The sequence below is a fragment of the Heteronotia binoei genome, chromosome 2 (assembly GCF_032191835.1).
Source record: "Heteronotia binoei isolate CCM8104 ecotype False Entrance Well chromosome 2, APGP_CSIRO_Hbin_v1, whole genome shotgun sequence".
NCBI lineage: Eukaryota > Metazoa > Chordata > Lepidosauria > Squamata > Gekkonidae > Heteronotia > Heteronotia binoei.
In genome coordinates, this window is record NC_083224.1 from 1,739,197 (window position 1) to 1,757,479 (window position 18,283).

At 50.4% G+C, this 18,283-nt stretch overlaps 1 protein-coding gene across 1 annotated transcript in view; it reads right to left on the bottom strand.

Annotated features, from left to right (window-relative positions):
• LOC132590986 (waprin-Phi1-like) overlaps positions 1-13,751 on the bottom strand; it is a 15,409-nt gene extending 1,658 nt beyond the window's left edge. The window contains exons 1-3 of the mRNA XM_060263876.1: positions 13,490-13,751; positions 10,080-10,220; positions 6,613-6,765 (exon numbers count right to left, since the gene is read on the bottom strand). Coding sequence (XP_060119859.1) covers positions 6,614-6,765; positions 10,080-10,220; positions 13,490-13,589 — 393 coding nt within the window. The 5' untranslated portion in view covers positions 13,590-13,751 and the 3' untranslated portion in view covers position 6,613. The remainder of the gene's footprint in view (positions 1-6,612; positions 6,766-10,079; positions 10,221-13,489) is intronic.
• Positions 13,752-18,283: the final 4,532 nt, after the last annotated feature.

The following is an 18,283-nucleotide window of genomic DNA, read 5'->3' on the forward strand; positions in this document are numbered from 1 at the left end:
AGGAAAAGAGGGAGGGAGGGAGGGAGGAAGGAAGGAGGGAGGGAGGGAGGGAAGGGAGGGAGGGAGGGAGGGAGGGAAGGGAGGAAGGAAGGAAGGAAGGAAGGAAGGAAGGAAGGAAGGAAGGAAGGAAGGAAGGAAGGAAGGAAGGAAGGAAGGAAGGAAAAGAGGGAGGGAGGGAGAAAGGAAGGAAGGGAGGGAGGGAGGGAGGGAGGAAGGAGGGAGGAAGGAAGGAAGGAAGGAAGGAAGGAAGGAAGGAAGGAAGGAAGGAAGGAAGGAAGGAAAAGAGGGAGGGGGGAGGGAGGAAGGAAGGAAGGAAGGAAGGAAGGAAGGAAGGAAGGAAGGAAGGAAGGGAGGACAGAGAGGACAGGAGGGAGGGAGGCAAATAGATGGGCAAGAGAGAGGTGGAAAGAAAGCAACTTTACCTTTAAATTCATTCCCCAAGCCACCAATTGGCTTGGCTTGGAAAAGTGATTTAAAGAGAGAACTGCCTTCTCCAAGCTGGCCAACGAGGTGATGACGGCTTCAAGAGCCACACAATATGAGTCACAGGTGGCTCCCGAGCTGCAGTTTGGCCACCCCTGTGTTAGATAGTTCTTAAAGGCCCGATTCACTCATGGCAAAGTCGACACGGGGGGACGCATGGCTGCCGCAAGGGGTTTGGGTCAGACGTGTGCCTGGAGTTCTGTAGTGGGAACTCAGTGTCCAGGTGTCTAGATGCCTGATGTGAATGGAGATCATGGTGCATGGGGAGAAGGGGCACAGGAGGTCTCTGCCCATGGCGATTTCCTCACCAGAAGCAGTACAGGAGGTCACCTTTAAGACCAACAAAAGTTTATTCAAGGCAGGGGGAGGCATTTGTAAGTTTCCTGCATGGTGCAGGGGTTGGACTAGATGACCCAGGAGGTCGCTTCCAACTCTTCTATGATTCTATGATTCATGCGCTTTCACGTGCAAGCACGCTTCGAGGAAGTCTGTCTGCAGACAAATGCTCATACCTTGAATGAAACTTTGTTGGCCTTAAAGGTGAGTAATGTGTAAAATATATCATGAAAACAATACATAGGCTAAAAACAGCACAACACACTAACATTAAAACTTAGAATCATAAAATCCTAGAGTTGAAAGGGACCTCCAGGGTCATCTAGTCCAACCCCCTGCACAAGGCAGGAAACTCACAAACCCCTCCCCTAAATTCACAGGATCCTCATTGCTGTCAGATGGCCATCTAGCCTCTGTTGAAAAACCTCCAGGGAAGGAGAGCCCACCACCTCCCAAGGAAGCCTGTGGAAACTTAAAATAATAGAATTATAGAGTTGGAAGGGACCTCCAGGATCATCTAGTCCCACCCCCTGCACAATGCAGGAAACTCACAAACACCTCCCCCTAAATTCACAGGATCTTCATCACTGTCAGATGGGCATCCAGCCTCTGTTTAAAAACCTCCAAGGAAGGAGAGCCCACCACCTCCCAAGGAGGAAGCCTGTTAGAATCATAGAAGAAGTGGAAGGGATCTCCAGGGTCATCTAGTCCAACCCCCTGCACAATGCAGGAAACTCACAAACACCTCCCCCTAAATTCACAGGATCTTCATCGCTGTCAGATGGGCATCCAGCCTCTGTTTAAAAACCTCCAAGGAAGGAGAGCCCACCACCTCCCAAGGAGGAAGCCTGTTAGAATCATAGAAGAAGTGGAAGGGACCTCCAGGGTCATCTAGTCCAACCCCTACACAATGCAGGAAACTCACAAACCCCTCCCCCTCAATTCACAGAATCCTCATTGCTGTCAGGGGGCCATCTAGCCCCTGTTTAAAAAACTCCAAGAAAGGAGAACTCACCAAATGGTCTAAAGATTTACTTTCCACTCCATTTTCCTCTGAATTCTTTAGCACACTTTATGCTTATTCAAATACTGGATGGATTCTGGTAGGTAGAATAGTTCTGTGTTTTTAGCAACTAACGTCCGACTTGCCTCACCCAGGACCGGGCTTTTCTCATTTAGGGAGGGACGGTGGCTCAGCGGTAGAGCATCTGCTTGGTAAGCAGAAGGTCCCGAGTTCAATCCAACTAAAAAGGATCCAGGCAAATCAGCATGAAAAACCTCCGCTTGAGACCCTGGAGAGCTGCTGCCAGTCTGAGTAGACAAGACTGACTTTGATGGACCGAGGGGGGTCTGATTCAGTATCTGAGTTATTACCATTCCGTAGGGCCTGTAGATGAAGCTATTCTGCCTGTAAGATGAAGCTATTCTGCAGGTGTCCTATTCTAGCCACTGCCTTGTTATGACATCACGTGGCCTCCTTCGTTGTGGCCTCCTCCCTTGTTGTGACTTCATGCTGTACTGTTGTGCTGTCTTTTTATTATCATCATCATCCCGTTCTTGGGACAATACGTCTTTTATTCTGTAAAACGTGCCCTTCTCACCTGTGATGCACGTCATCTTGCAATTTAGGTTTGTGAATTTTATTGCATCGCTTTTAGTCTTAATCTGTAGGTTTTTATTCTCATTTAATTCGTGCCGTGATCCTCCCTGAGCCTGTTTACGGGAAAGGGCAGAATATAAGCTTGCAATAGAAATATAAATTGGAGGTGTCTCTGCTGGACATGGCTATCGTACCGAGCAGCCCAACAGCTGTAAAATGGAACAGCCAGAAAGCGAAGGGGAAACTGAAGGAAAGGTCAAAGGTTTGGCACAGCAGCCTTGGCCTGAAATTCATCTATAGGCTTAGAAGGCAGTCTTAAGTCTCTGTGACTAAAGGGAACCTCCATTTTCAGAGGCAGTCAGTCTTTTAAGAAGAAGAAGAAGAAGAAGAAGATATTGGATTTATATCCCGCCCTCCACTCCGAAGAGTCTCAGAGCGGCTCACAATCTCCTTTCCCTTCCTCCCCCACAACAGACACCCTGTGAGGTAGATGAAGATATTGGATTTATATCCCGCCCTCCACTCCGAAGAGTCTCAGAGCGGCTCACAATCTCCTTTACCTTCCTCCCCCACAACAGACACCCTGTGTGGTAGATGAAGATATTGGATTTATATCCCGCCCTCCACTCCAAAGAGTCTCAGAGTGGCTCACAATCTCCTTTCCCTTCCTCCCCCACAACAGACACCCTGTGTGGTAGATGAAGATATTGGATTTATATCCCACCCTCCACTCCGAAGAGTCTCAGAGCGGCTCACAATCTCCTTTCCTTTCCTCCCCCACAACAGGCACCCTGTGAGGTAGATGAAGATATTGGATTTATATCCCGCCCTCCACTCCAAAGAGTCTCAGAACGGCTCACAATCTCCTTTCCCTTCCTCCCCCACAACAGACACCCTGTGAGGTAGATGAAGATATTGGATTTATATCCCGCCCTCCACTCCGAAGAGTCTCAGAGCGGCTCACAATCTCCTTTCCCTTCCTCCACCACAACAGACACCCTGTGAGGTAAATGAAGATATAGGATTTATATCCCGCCCTCCACTCCAAAGAGTCTCAGAGCGGCTCACAATTTCCTTTATCTTCCTCCCCCACAACAGACACCCTGTGAGGTAGATGAAGATATTGGATTTATATCCCGCCCTCCACTCCGAAGAGTCTCAGAGCGGCTCACAATCTCCTTTACCTTCCTCCCCCACAACAGACACCCTGTGTGGTAGATGAAGATATTGGATTTATATCCCACCCTCCACTCCGAAGAGTCTCAGAGCGGCTCACAATCTCCTTTCCTTTCCTCCCCCACAACAGGCACCCTGTGAGGTAGATGAAGATATTGGATTTATATCCCGCCCTCCACTCCAAAGAGTCTCAGAACGGCTCACAATCTCCTTTCCCTTCCTCCCCCACAACAGACACCCTGTGAGGTAGATGAAGATATTGGATTTATATCCCGCCCTCCACTCCAAAGAGTCTCAGAGTGGCTCACAATCTCCTTTATCTTCCTCCCCCACAACAGACACCCTGTGAGGTAGATGAAGATATTGGATTTATATCCCGCCCTCCACTCCAAAGAGTCTCAGAGTGGCTCACAATCTCCTTTCCCTTCCTCCCCCACAACAGACACCCTGTGTGGTAGATGAAGATATTGGATTTATATCCCACCCTCCACTCCGAAGAGTCTCAGAGCGGCTCACAATCTCCTTTCCTTTCCTCCCCCACAACAGGCACCCTGTGAGGTAGATGAAGATATTGGATTTATATCCCGCCCTCCACTCCAAAGAGTCTCAGAACGGCTCACAATCTCCTTTCCCTTCCTCCCCCACAACAGACACCCTGTGAGGTAGATGAAGATATTGGATTTATATCCCGCCCTCCACTCCGAAGAGTCTCAGAGCGGCTCACAATCTCCTTTCCCTTCCTCCCCCACAACAGACACCCTGTGAGGTAGATGAAGATATTGGGTTTATATCCCGCCCTCCACTCTGAAGAGTCTCAGAGCGGCTCACAATCTCCTTTCCCTTCCTCCCCCACAACAGACACTCTGTGAGGTAGATGAAGATATTGGATTTCTATCCCGCCCTCCACTCCGAAGAGTCTCAGAGCGGCTTACAATCTCCTTTCCCTTCCTCCCCCACAACAGACACCCTGTGAGGTAGATGAAGATATTGGGTTTATATCCCGCCCTCCACTCTGAAGAGTCTCAGAGCGCCTCACAATCTCCTTTCCCTTCCTCCCCCACAACAGACACTCTGTGAGGTAGATGAAGATATTGGATTTATATCCCGCCCTCCACTCCGAAGAGTCTCAGAGCGGCTTACAATCTCCTTTCCCTTCCTCCCCCACAACAGACACCCTGTGAGGTAGATGAAGATATTGGATTTATATCCCGCCCTCTACTCCGAAGAGTCTCAGAGTGGCTCACAATCTCCTTTCCCTTCCTCCCCAACAACAGACACCCTGTGAGGTAGATGAAGATATTGGATTTATATCCCGCCCTCCACTCCGAAGAGTCTCAGAGCGGCTCACAATCTCCTTTATCTCCCCCCCCCCCCCACAACAGACACCCTGTGAGGTAGATGAAGATATTGGATTTATATCCCGCCCTCCACTCCGAAGAGTCCCAGAGCGGCTCACAATCTCCTTTCCCTTCCTCCCCCACAACAGACACCCTGTGAGGTGGGTGGGGCTGGAGAGGGCTCTCACGGCAGCTGCCCTTTCAAGGACAATCTCTGCCAGAGCTTTGGCTGACCCAAGGCCATTCCAGTAGGTGCAAGTGGAGGAGTGCGGAATCAAACCCGGTTCTCCCAGATAAGCGAGCTCTGGCTGACTCAAGGCCATTCCAGCAGCTGCAAGTGGAGGAGTGGGGAATCAAACCCGGTTCTCCCAGATAAGAGAGCTTTGGCTGACCCAAGGCCATTCCAGCAGGTGCAAGTGGAGGAGTGGGGAATCAAACCTGGTTCTCCCAGATAAGCGAGCTCTGGCTGACTCAAGGCCATTCCAGCAGCTGCAAGTGGAGGAGTGGGGAATCAAACCCGGTTCTCCCAGATAAGAGAGCTTTGGCTGACCCAAGGCCATTCCAGCAGGTGCAAGTGGAGGAGGGGGGAATCAAACCCGGTTCTCCCAGATAAGAGAGCTCTGGCTGACCCAAGGCCATTCCAGCAGCTGCAAGTGGAGGAGTGGGGAATCAAACCCAGTTCTCCCAGATAAGAGAGCTCTGGCTGACCCAAGGCCACGCTAGCAGGTGCGAGTGGAGGAGTGGGGAATCAAACCCGGTTCTCCCAGATAAGAGTCCGCACACTTAACCACTATACTAAACTGGCTCTCCACACCAAACTGCCATGAGGCAACATGAGGCCTCAGCCCTTCTGCCCTGTTGTTATCACTGCAGCATAATTGGGTGGTCACTATGGACATAAGAACAGAAGAGAAGCCATGTTGGATCAGACTAATGGCCCATCCAGTCCAACACTCTGCGTCTCATAAGAACATAAGAGAAGCCATGTTGGATCAGGCCAGTGGCTCATCCAGTCCAACACTCTCTGTCACATAAGAACATAAGAGAAGCCATGTTGGATCAGGCCAATGGCTCATCCAGCCCAACACTCTGTGTCACATAAGAACATAAGAGAAACCCTGTTGGATCAGGCCAATGGCCCCTCCAGTCCAACACTCTGTGTCACACATAAGAACATAAGAGAAGCCCTGTTGGATCAGGCCAGTGGCCCGTCCAGTCCAACACTCTGTGTCACACAGTGGCCAAAAAACCCAGGTGCCATCAGGAGGTCCATCAGTGGAGCCAAGACACTAGAAGCCCTCCCACTGTGCTCCCCCCAACACCAAGAATACATAGCTTCTCTGCCCCAGATATAAGAACATAAGAGAAGCCATTTTGGATCAGGCCAATGGCCCATCCAGTCCAACACTGTGTCACACAGTGGCCAAAAACCCAGGCACCATCTGGAGGTCCATCAGTGGGCCAGAACACTAGAAGCCCACCCACTGTTGCACCCCGCCCCCCACCCGCAAGCACCAAGAATACAGAGCATCACTGTCCCAGACAGCTCCAGCAATACGCTGTGGCTAATAGCCACTGATGGACCTCTGCTCCAATCCCCTGCACCCAACACTTTTGCAGTTGCCAGACTCCCCCCCCCCCCCCCGGGTAACCCTGCGGGATCCAAGAGAAGTCACTGACCTCAAAACTCAGGGGATAAACAGCTCCTCTTGCCACATCCGTTCTGACAGCATTTTGTATCATCTTCACATTCGGAGTCTTTCATACATTTGTTCCGGCAGAAGCCCAGAGAAGAAATCCCACTGGTGAACTTTGGGCAGGAGCCTGGTTTATCTGCAAGGGGAGAGGAGAAGACGGTCACCGGCCCTTCAGCCTGGCAGATTGCTGGAGCAAACCACTGAGGGGGGATTTCGGTTCCCGTTTGGTTGTAGGTATTAAAACATGCTGAGCCTTCACCCTTCTGCGCCCTGTTTCCTGTCCCACTACACCACATCTCCCAGCCCGGCAGGCCCACCAGTTGTATTGTTTGTAACACACTACTTTAACTGGAGATTTTGGGGGTGGAGTCTGGAGAAGGCGGGGATTGTGGGAGGGACCTCAGCAGAGTATAATGCCTCCAACACAGCCATTTTTTCCAGGGGAACTGATCTCTGTAGCCTGCAATCCCTCTTGGAGGTGAGCAGCCCAGAGGCATGGGAACAAAATGGCCTGGTCTCATTCTGCAGGCACAATCAGGACCGCATGGCATTTTTAGATGGCCTCAGTTCAGCTCTAAAATGGCAGAGGTATCTCCAGGGTGGACCTCGGGCTGCCAGGCCTCTGCGGGGGCACAGAATGCCCAGCCTCTGGCCCTGCCGCCAATCAAAGGGATCATAGTGCAGCAGCATTTCATCAATGTTAGCAGTACAGGGACACTCTGGCATTTGGGCAAAATTCTATGGTAAAATGGCATCTGCCATAGAGTTTCTGTCCAAATACCAGAGCATTCCCACATCACTGGCAACATGAGGACATCACTAGTGACGTACACCAAAAGTAACGTCACCACATTGCTAGTGATGTCACCAAGATGCCGGGCCAGGCCTTCCCTACTGCAGGAAAGTTCGCCACACCTAGGGGTGCCAGCTCTGGCTTGGGAAATACCTGGAGATTTTAGGGGGGGGTGGTGGAGCCAAAGGAAGGACTGGAAATGGGAGGGGACACAAGTCATACATTTGGTGTGGTGGTTAAGTGCGTGGACTCTTATCTGGGAGAACCGGGTTTGATTCCCCACTCCTCCACTTGCACCTGCTGGAATGGCCTTGGGTCAGCCAGAGCTCTCTTATCTGGGAGAACCGGGTTTGATTCCCCACTCCTCCACTTGCACCTGCTGGAATAGCCTTGGGTCAGCCAGAGCTCTGGCAGAGGTTTTCCTTGAAAGGGCAGCTTCTGGGAGAACTCTCTCAACCTCACCCACCACACAGGGTGTCTGTTGTGAGGGGGGGGGGAAGGTAGAAGAGATTGTGAGCCGCTCTGAGACTCTGAGATATAAATCCAATATCATCATCATCTTAAGAACATGAGAAGCCATGTTGGATCAGGCCAATGGCCCATCCAGTCCAATACTCTATGTCACACAGTGGCCAAAATAATTATACACACACACACACATATACACACTTTGGCTAATAGCCACTGATGGACCTCTGCTCCATATTTTTATCTAACCCCTCTTGAAGCTGTCTATGCTTGTAGTCGCCACCACCTCCTGTGGCAGTGAATTCCACGTGTTAATCACCTTTGGGTGAAGAAGTACTTCCTTTTATCCATTTTAACCTGACTGCTCAGCAATTTCATCGAATGCCTACGAGTTCTTGTATTGTGAGAAAGGGAGAAAAGTACTTCTTTCTCTACTTTCTCCATCCCATGCATTATCTTGTAAACCTCTATCATGTCACCCCGCAGTTGACGTTTCTCCAAGCTAAAGAGCCCCAAGCGTTTTAACCTTTCTTCATAGGGAAAGTGTTCCAAACCTTTAATCATTCTAGTTGCCCTTTTCTGCACTTTTTCCAATGCTATAATATCCTTTTTGAGGTGCGGTGACCAGAATTGTACGCAGTACTCCAAGTGAGACCGCACCATCGATTTATGCAGGGGCATTATGATACTGGCTGATTTGTTTTCAATTCCCTTCCTAATAATTCCCAGCATGGCATTGGCCTTTTTTATTGCAATCGCACACTGTCTTGACATTTTCAGTGAGTTATCTACCACGACCCCAAGATCTCTCTCTTGGTCAGTCTCTGCCAGTTCACACCACATCAACTTGTATTTGTAGCTGGGATTCTTGGCCCCAATGTGCATTACTTTGCACTTGGCCACATTGAACCGCATCTGCCACGTTGACGCCCACTCACCCAGCCTCAACAGATCGCTTTGGAGTACCTCACAATCCTCTCTGGTTCTCACCTCCCTGAACAATTTAGTGTCATCTGCAAACTCACCCAGCATTCTTCACAGCAGGATTGTACCCGTGGCGCAGAGTGGTAAAGCTGCAGTACTGAAGCGATACCATCACTTCACGTGATCTGTACAGAAGACTTCTGTTGATACAGTCCAAAATTGCATTGGCCTTTTTAGCCACTGCATCACACTGTTGACTCATGTCCAGACCGCTCACTATCTTCGTCGCCCTCCTCTGGACCCGTTCCAGCTTGTCTCTATCCTTCTTAAAATGTGGTGCCCAAAACTGAACACAAGACTCCAGGTGAGGTCTTACCAGAGCAGAGTAAAGTGATAGCATCACTTCAAGTGATTTGGACACTAGACTTCTGTAGATACAGCCCAAAATTGCATTGGCCTTTTTAGCCACCGCATCACACTGTTGACTCATTTCCAGACCCCTCACCATCTTCGTTGCCCTCCTCTGGACCCATTCCAGCTTGTTTATATCCTTCTTTAAATGCAGTGCCCAAAACTGAACACAATACCCCAGGTGAGGCCTTACCAGAGCAGACTAAAGCGATAGCATCACTTCAAGTGATCTGGACACTAGACTTCTAATCAGGGCATCAAGACAGAAGAGGGACTTCCACAACACCTCCTGCCCACTCCTTTCAACTGGACATGCTGCCAGGGATTGGGACCTTCTGCAGGCCAAGCATTGAGCCATGGCCTCTCCCCAATGCCTTTCACCTAAACAGAAATTTCTGCAGGCCTTGCCAGTTCAGCAGCTTTTGTCCCACCCTGCCACAGGTCAGCTTCCCCACAGAGGGGCCCTTGGAGGACCCCCCATAATTCCTTGGCGGGACCCTTCACACGTTAGACAGTGCCCAGCTGCCTGTGTGCGGCACACTAACCCCACCTGCTAGCTTCATGTGTCTGATGGCAAACCTATGTTCATCAAGTGTTACGCTGAACGCAGAAAATGCAAACGCATCAGAACCCATCTTGGGTGAAGAGGGCCTGGGGACTGCCTTGCTGCTCCTATTATGGGATGGCAGACCATCTCACCAGGGCCTTGGCTCCTCCTTCCTGGGGGCAGCATCCAGATGCAGTCAGAGAGAAGCCCCGAGCCAGGTCAGACCGCCAGGGAGAGCTTGCCATGGCCAACCAGCCAGGCCAGAGAGACACGAAGGGGGTAAGACATGAATGGAAACAGGAAGTACCGTCAGGGACTTGACAAGACATCCCACAACCCGCCGGGCAGCACTTCTGGTTCTCCTTGCAGCTGGCATCCGACTGGCACTCTTCTGTGCAGTTCCCGCTGGGCGTCACCGCCTCTTTCTTGGGGCAGGTGCCTGCTTTTTCTGCAAGGAAAAGGCACAGGGGATAGGGAGAAAGAAGGAGAAGCAGATATTGGATTTATATCCCACTCCAAATCTCAGAGCGGCTCCCAATCTCCTTCCCCTTCCCCACAACAGACACCCTGCTGTCCTGCCCTCTGTGATATCCTAGAACATAAGAACATCAGAGAAGCCCTGTTAGATCAGGCCACTGGCCCATCCCGTCCAACACTCTGTGTCACATAAGAACATAAGAGAAGCCATGTTGGATCAGGCCAGTGGCCCATCCAGTCCAACACTCTGTGTCACATAAGAACATAAGAGAAGCCCTGTTGGATCAGGCCAATGGCCCCTCCAGTCTGACATAAGAAAATAAGAGAAGCCATGTTGGATCAGGACAATGGCCCATCCAGTCCAACACTCTGTGTCACATAAGAACATAAGAGAAGCCCTGATGGATCAGGCCACTGGCCCCTCCAGTCTGACATAAGAAAATAAGAGAAGCCATGTTGGATCAGGACAATGGCCCATCCAGTCCAACACTCTGTGTCACATAAGAACATAAGAGAAGCCCTGATGGATCAGGCCACTGGCCCCTCCAGTCTGACATAAGAAAATAAGAGAAGCCATGTTGGATCAGGCCAATGGCCCCTCCAGTCCAACACTCTGTGTCACATAAGAACATAAGAGAAGCCCTGATGGATCAGGCCACTGGCCCCTCCAGTCTGACATAAGAAAATAAGAGAAGCCATGTTGGATCAGGACAATGGCCCATCCAGTCCAACACTCTGTGTCACATAAGAACATAAGAGAAGCCATGTTGGATCAGGCCAATGGCCCATCCAGTCCAACACTCTGTGTCACATAAGAGAAGCCATGTTGGATCAGGCCAGTGACCCATGCAGTCTAACACTCTGTATCACATAAGAAAATAAGAGAAGCCATGTTGGATCAGGCCACTGGCCCATTCAGTCCAACACTCTCTGTGTCAGATAAGAACATAAGAGAAGCCCTGTTGGATCAGGAAGATGCCCCCCCCCCAGTCCAACACTCTGTGTCACATAAGACAATAAGAGAAGCCATGTTGGAGCAGGCCAATGGCCCATCCAGTCCAACACTCTGTGTCACATAAGAACATAAGAGAAGCCCTGTTGGATCAGGCTAATGGCCCCTCCAGTCCAACACTCTGTGTCACAGAAGAACATAAGAGAAGCCATGTCGGATCAGGCCAGTGGCCCATCCAGTCCAACACTCTGTGACACATAAGAACATAAGAGAAGCCCTGTTGGATCAGGTCAATGGCCCATCCAGTCCAACACTCTGTGTCACATAAGAACATAAGAGAAGCCCTGTTGGATCAGGCCAAGGGCCCCTCCAGTCCAACACTCTGTGTCACATAAGAACATAAGAGAAGCCATGTCGGATCAGGCCAGTGGCCCATCCAGTCCAACACTCTGTGTCACATAAGAACATAAGAGAAGCCATGTTGGATCAGGCCAATGGCCCATCCAGTCCAACACTCTGTGTCACATAAGAACATAAGAGAAGCCATGTTGTATCAGGCCAATGGCCCATCTAGTCCAACACTCTGTGTCACACAGTGGCCAAAAAAAATTATATATATATACACACGCACACACATATACACACTGTGGCTAATAGCCACTGATGGACCTCTGCTCCATATTTTTATCTAAACCCTTCTTGAAGGTGGCTATGCTTGTGGCTGCCACCACCTCCTGTGGCAGTGAATTCCACATGTTAATCACCCTTTGGGTGAAGAAGTACTTCCTTTTATCCGTTTTAACCTGTCTGCTCAGCAATTTCATCAAATGCCCATGAGTTCTTGTATTGTGAGAAAGGGAGAAAAGTACTTCTTTCTCTACTTTCTCCATCCCATGCATTATCTTGTAAACCTCTATCATGTCATCCTGCAGTCGATGTTTCTCCAAGCTAAAGAGTCCCAAGCGTTTCAACCTTTCTTCATAGGGAAAGTGTTCCATCCCTTTAATCATTCTAGTTGCCCTTTTCTGGACTTTCTCCAATGCTATAATATCCTGTTATATGACGCCTTAAGGCAAACAGAGACAAGCTTCAGGCCAAACGGCAGGTTCATCATTTATTTACGTATTCACTAAAATATTCATATTCTGCCTTTCCTCTTGGCTCAAGGCAGCTTAAAGTAATAAAATGGCACCAGAAGACAACGAAGAGTGCAGATTTATACCCCGCCCTTCTCTCTGACTCAGAGTGGCTTACAATTTCCTATCTCTTCCTCCCTTACAACAGACACCCTGTGAGGTGGGTGGGGCTGAGAGGACTCTCACAGCAGCTGCCCTTTCAAGGACAGCTTTGCCCGAGCTATGGCTGACCCATTCCAGCAGCTGCAAGTGGGGAAGAAGACTGCAGATTTATACCCCGCCCTTCTCTCTGAATCAGAGACTCAGAGAGGCTCACAATCTCCTTTCCCTTCCTCCCCCACATCAGACACCCTGTGAGGTGGGTGGGGCTGAGAGGACTCTCACAGCAGCTGCCCTTTCAAGGACAGCTTTGCCCGAGCTATGGCTGACCCATTCCAGCAGCTGCAAGTGGGGAAGAAGACTGCAGATTTATACCCCGCCCTTCTCTCTGAATCAGAGACTCAGAGAGGCTCACAATCTCCTTTCCCTTCCTCCCCCACATCAGACACCCTGTGAGGCGGGTGGGGCTGAGAGGGCTCTCACAGCAGCTGCCCTTTCAAAGGCAACCTCTGCCAGAGCTCTGGCTGACCCAAGGCCATTCCAGCAGGTGCAAGTGGAGGAGGGGGGAATCAAACCCGGCTCTCCCAGATAAGAGAGCTCTGGCTGACCCAAGGCCATTCCAGCAGGTGCAAGTGGAGGAGTGGGGAATCAAACCCGGCTCTCCCAGATAAGAGAGCTCTGGCTGACCCAAGGCCATTCCAGCAGGTGCAAGTGGAGGAGTGGGGAATCAAACCCGGTTCTCCCAGAAAAGAGTCCGCACACACTTCACCACTACACCAAACTGGGTCTCCTTCTCTCAACACGGGCAATCCGCTTTTGGGTCTTAAGACATGGCCCTTCCCTGCCCCATCCTGAAAGGCAAGGGAATGGCAAACGGATGCCCCATGCCCCTGCGCTGTATTTCAGCAGGGGGTCAGTGTGCCTGGCAGACTGGCATCTGGGCTGTGTGCCCACTGCGATTGTTTCCTTGAGTGGGGCAAGGGTGGGCCGGGCCTGCTGGCTCAGCTGGGGCAGGCCGCCCTCTCCTTCCGAAGCCCCAGAACTCCCGCTCACCTGTCACGTTGTGCCCAGATGTGCCCGGCAGCTGTGTGGCGAAGAAGAGGAGCCCCACAAAGAAGAGGAGGAGGGGGCAGCCGCCAGCGCTGGGCTTCATGGCGGAGCTGCAAGGAGTCTGTGGGGTTGTGGTTACCCAGGCTGGGCTTTAAGCGCTCTCCAGGTGTGGCTGACCCGAAGGGTGGGAGGGAGGGAGGGGGGAAAGAGGCCTGGCTCCCAGGTGATGAATAGAGAACAAGTTGAGCTGAACACTCTCCTCATTCCATTGCACAATCGGCCCGGATCAGGTATCACCTGGGGCGGAAGAAAAATGCAGGCCGGGAGAGGGGTCGGCTGGGAAGGGCCGGGGAGTCTCTGCGCAGCCGGAGGGGCACTGCTCTTTCTCTTGCGTTCTTGCAGAGAGCAGCTGCCCACAACGCTGACGCCAGAGAGGACCCCGAAATAAATCCCCTTGGAGAAGTGGGAGCACACTGACCACTTGGAGGCCTCTGCCCACCTTCCGTGGTGGGCCCATGGGGTATGTGGTGACGCCGACTGGAAGTCCGGTGGTATTTTCCAGCAATGTATGTTTAGAGCATGTTTAGCCTGGCGAGTGGCATGTGGAGAGTGTGTGGAGAGTGCCCCGTGGTGCAGAGTGTTAAAGCTGCAGTGCTGTAGTCCTAAGCTCTGCTCATGACCTGAGTTCAATCCCTGGCGGAAGCTGGGTTTTCAGGTAGCTGGCTTGAGGTTGACTCCGCCTTCCATCCTTCCAAGGTCAGTCAAAGGAGTCCCCAGTTTGCTGGGGGGAAAGCATAGAGAACTGGGGAAGGCCATGGCAAACCACCCCGTAAAAAGTCTGCCGGGAAAAGGTTGTGAGAGCAACGTCACCCCAGAGTCGGAAACGACTGGTGCTTGCACAGGGCACCTTTCCTTTTCCAGCCTGGAGAGGAGGCGGCTGAGAGGTGATATGATCACCATCTTCAAGTCCTTGAAGGGCTGTCCTATAGAGGATGGTGTGGAATTGTTTTCTGTGGCCCCAGAAAGTAGGACCAGAACCAATGGGTCGAAATTAAATCAAAATAGTTTCCGGCTCAACATTAGAAAGAACTTCCTGACAGTTAGAGTGATTCCTCACTGGAACAGGCTTCCTTGGGAGGTGGTGGGCTCTCCCTCCTTGGGGGTTTTTCGCCAGATGGCCGTCTGACTGCAATGAAGATCCTGTGAATTTAGGGGGAGGTATTTGTGAGCTTCCTGCATTATGCAGGGGGTTGGACTAGATGACCTTGGAGGTCCAACACTATGATTCTGTGATTCTATGATTAGAAAGAACTTCCTGACCATTATAGCGGTTCCTCAGTGAAACAGGCTTCCTCCTTGGGAGGTGTTGGCCTCTCCTTCCTTGGAGGTTTTTAAGCAGAGGCTAGATGGCCCCGTGACAGCAATGAAGATCCTGTGAATTTAGGGGGAGGTGTTTGTGAGTTTCCTGCATTGTGCAGGGGGTTGGACTCGATGACCCTGGAGGTCCCTTCCAACTCTGTGATTCTATGATTCTCCTTCCTTGGAGGTTTTTAAACAGAGGCTAGATGGCCATCTGACAGCGATGAGGATCCTGTGAATTTAGGGGGAGGTGTTTGTGAGTTTCCTGCATTGTACATGGGGTTGGACTAGATGACCCTGGAGGTCCCTTCCAACTCTTCTATGATTCTAACAGACTTCCTCCTCGGGAAGTGGTGGGCTCTCCTTCCTTGGAGGTTTTTCAGCAGAGGCTAGCAATGACAGCAATGAGGATCCTGTGAATTTAGGGGGCGGGGTTTGTGAGTTCCCTGCCTTGTGCAGGGGGTTGGACTAGATGACCCTGGAAGTTCCTTCCAACTCTATCATTCTATGATTCTATGTTTGGTGGGTGGGTAGATAACCTAGGGACCCTTGTGGCGGCTATCAAGAAAAGCGCATCTAAAAATGCTACTAAAAATGCTAGGGTTTCTTTAGAAAGGAGAGAGGCTGGACTGTCAGGCTGCTAAGGGAAGGGACAAACTGGCCAGAAAGAGGGGATGGCAGTGGCCTGGAGGCAGGTAGAGAGAGTGGGCTGGTGGCTGTGGCATTTCCCTTGCCCTCTTCTGGGACAGGCCTGGAACACTTTGTGGATGAGTTCAGCACGTTCAGTGTGCAGAGTGGGGGGTCAGATACTAGGATTGCCAAGTCCAATTCAAGAAATATCTGGGGACTTGGGGGGTGGAGCCAGGAGACATTGGGGGTGGAGCCAGGAACAAGGGTATGACAAGCATAATTGAACTCCAAGGGATTTCTGGCCATCACATTTAAAGGGACGGCACACCTTTTTAAATGCCTTCCTTCCATAGGAAATAATGAAGGATAGGGGCACCTTCTTTTCGGGCTTATAGAATTGAACCCCTGGTCCAATCATTTTGAAAATTGGGGGGTAATTTGGGAAGAGGCACTAGATACTATACTGAAAATTTGGTGCCTCTACCTCAAAAAACAGCTTCCCCAGAGCCCCCGAAACCTCCAAATCAATTCCCCATTATACCCTATGAGAATCGATCTCCACATAGGGAATAATGAAATCCCACCCCCCCCCTCGTTTCTGGCGACTCTGAAGCGAGGGATTGGCCTCTCTACTCACGAGTTGCCGCCAACTTCTTCAAAGTAACACAGACACCCCATCCCAAGAAGAAGCCTTTCAACCCGAGACTGAAGCCTCCGGAGGTGGAAAGTCACATGGGGGCTGTGGGGGCGGGGCTTCCCCTGCTGGCCAGCTGACTGGGGGCGGGAAGGAGCCTGGGGAAGCGGAAGAACCCCCACTGGGACCTGGGGATTGGCAAGCCTATCAGACAGTAAAGGTGGGCTGCTGCCTCTCTGTCCTGCTGTGGCATGAGCCGGCTGGAGTGGGCTGGAGACTGTCAGGGTCCTGGTGGAGACCTTTAGCCCAACCCAGAACGGCTCTTCTGCTCTGCTCTGTTTGCACAATTTCTGCTTCGAGATCAGGCCAGATTGGCTAGTGACCTGAGGGAGCCTTTGCCTGCAATTTGCAGCTTGGCTTCATTGCTGGACAGGCCTTCAAACCGGTGGGGGCCTGTGCTTGGTCTAGGGCTGCAGAGATTTGGATCCTGCAGCCCTTTGTTCCCAAGTCCCCAAGCTCCGTCCGTCCAGCTTCAATGAGCCCAGCAGGCACACCCAAAGTCTTCACTTGAGTCCATATACATAACACTGTTGTTTTTTTCCTGGCTGATCAGGCAGGTTAAAGCCACTTGGCTTAAAGCCACTTGGGCCATGGAAATGGTTACAGAAAAGTTAGATCAGTTGCTTTTAAATAGCGGTTAAGAGTTAGGATTGGCCTCCTTATCTTCTGCTATCAGATGCACCCAATTATTTGCTTATTTGCATTGGCCTTGATTATGTCACACTTCGTTAGGAGATCTGCTATTACAGTCGATCTTCAGATGAGCACGCTCAGGAGAGAACAGCTGCTTGGAGGATTCTCTGGCATTGTGCCCTGACGAGGTTTCCCTCTTCCCCAAACCTTGCGCTCCCCAAGATTCCACCCCCCCCCCCAAATCTCCAGGTATCTCCCAACCAGGAACTGGCTATCAAGAACCAATTACATGCAGGGTTTTAGAGGAAGGTAAGTCTGATAGTTGTCTATAAATACACACTCTCATGATAAGTAAAGATCTCTCAGGATGGAATTCTCAGAAGAAGATTAAGTGAGATTTCTGGGGGTGTGCATGATTTGGGCTTATTTGGTAATCCCTAAAAGCCATGAGACAAAAACCTGAAACCTGGTTTGCTTTCAGAACTGTTAGATTCACTATAATATGATTAAGCGCCGCTAGGAACTTTGATACTTTTTAGCACTTATTTTTACAGTCATTGTAGGGTTAATGTCTGTACATCTTACTTCCTTGCCTAATAATGTAAACTTTTTTTTTTTTGCCAATAAAGATAAAGCAACTGAATTTTCTCCAGTCTGGTTTCTATTCCCAGATTTAAAGGTTAATAGACAGCCTTTTTCAACCCATTTAAAGGTTGATAGATTTAAAGATTTATAGACAGCTTTTGAGCTGTTGTGCTGGAGAAGAATCTTGAGAGTCCCTTGGACTGCAAGAAGATCCAATCAGTCAGTCCTAAGGGAAATCAACACAGACTGTTCCCTGGAAGGTCAGATGAGTATTTGCCTATCACCTCTAAGCTACCTCTTCTCCAGGCTAAACATCCCCAGCTGCTTCAACCTTTCCTCAAAGGATTTGGTCTCCAGACCTCTCACCATCTTCGTCACCCTCCTCTGGATCCCTTCCAGCTTGTCTAGATCCTTCTTAAAATGTGGTGCCCAGAACTGAACACAAGACTCCAGATGAGGTCTTACCAGAGCAAAATGATACCATTACTTCATGTGATCTGGACATTATACTTCTGTTGATACAGCCCAAAATTCTTGATGAGCTGGGAGATCACTTCCAACTCTATGATTTCTCTCCTCTTCCTTCACACACCTCTCTTCATGAAATGTCACTGTGTTACCAATGGTTTAAACAAACAGTAAAGGGATCTGTCAGCCAGGGATTAGGAGTTACCACTTGGTGTTTGCACAGGCACCTGATATCAACACTATCTTACGCACTCTCACGCAGCATTTAGAAGGTATAACTAATTTAAATTAATTTAAAGGTTTAGCCTGGAGAGGAGACAGCTGAGAGGTGATATGATCACCATCTTCAAGTACCTGAAGGGCTGTCCTATAAAGGATGGTGCGGAATTGTTTTCTGTGGCCCCAGAAGGCAGGACCAGAACCAATGG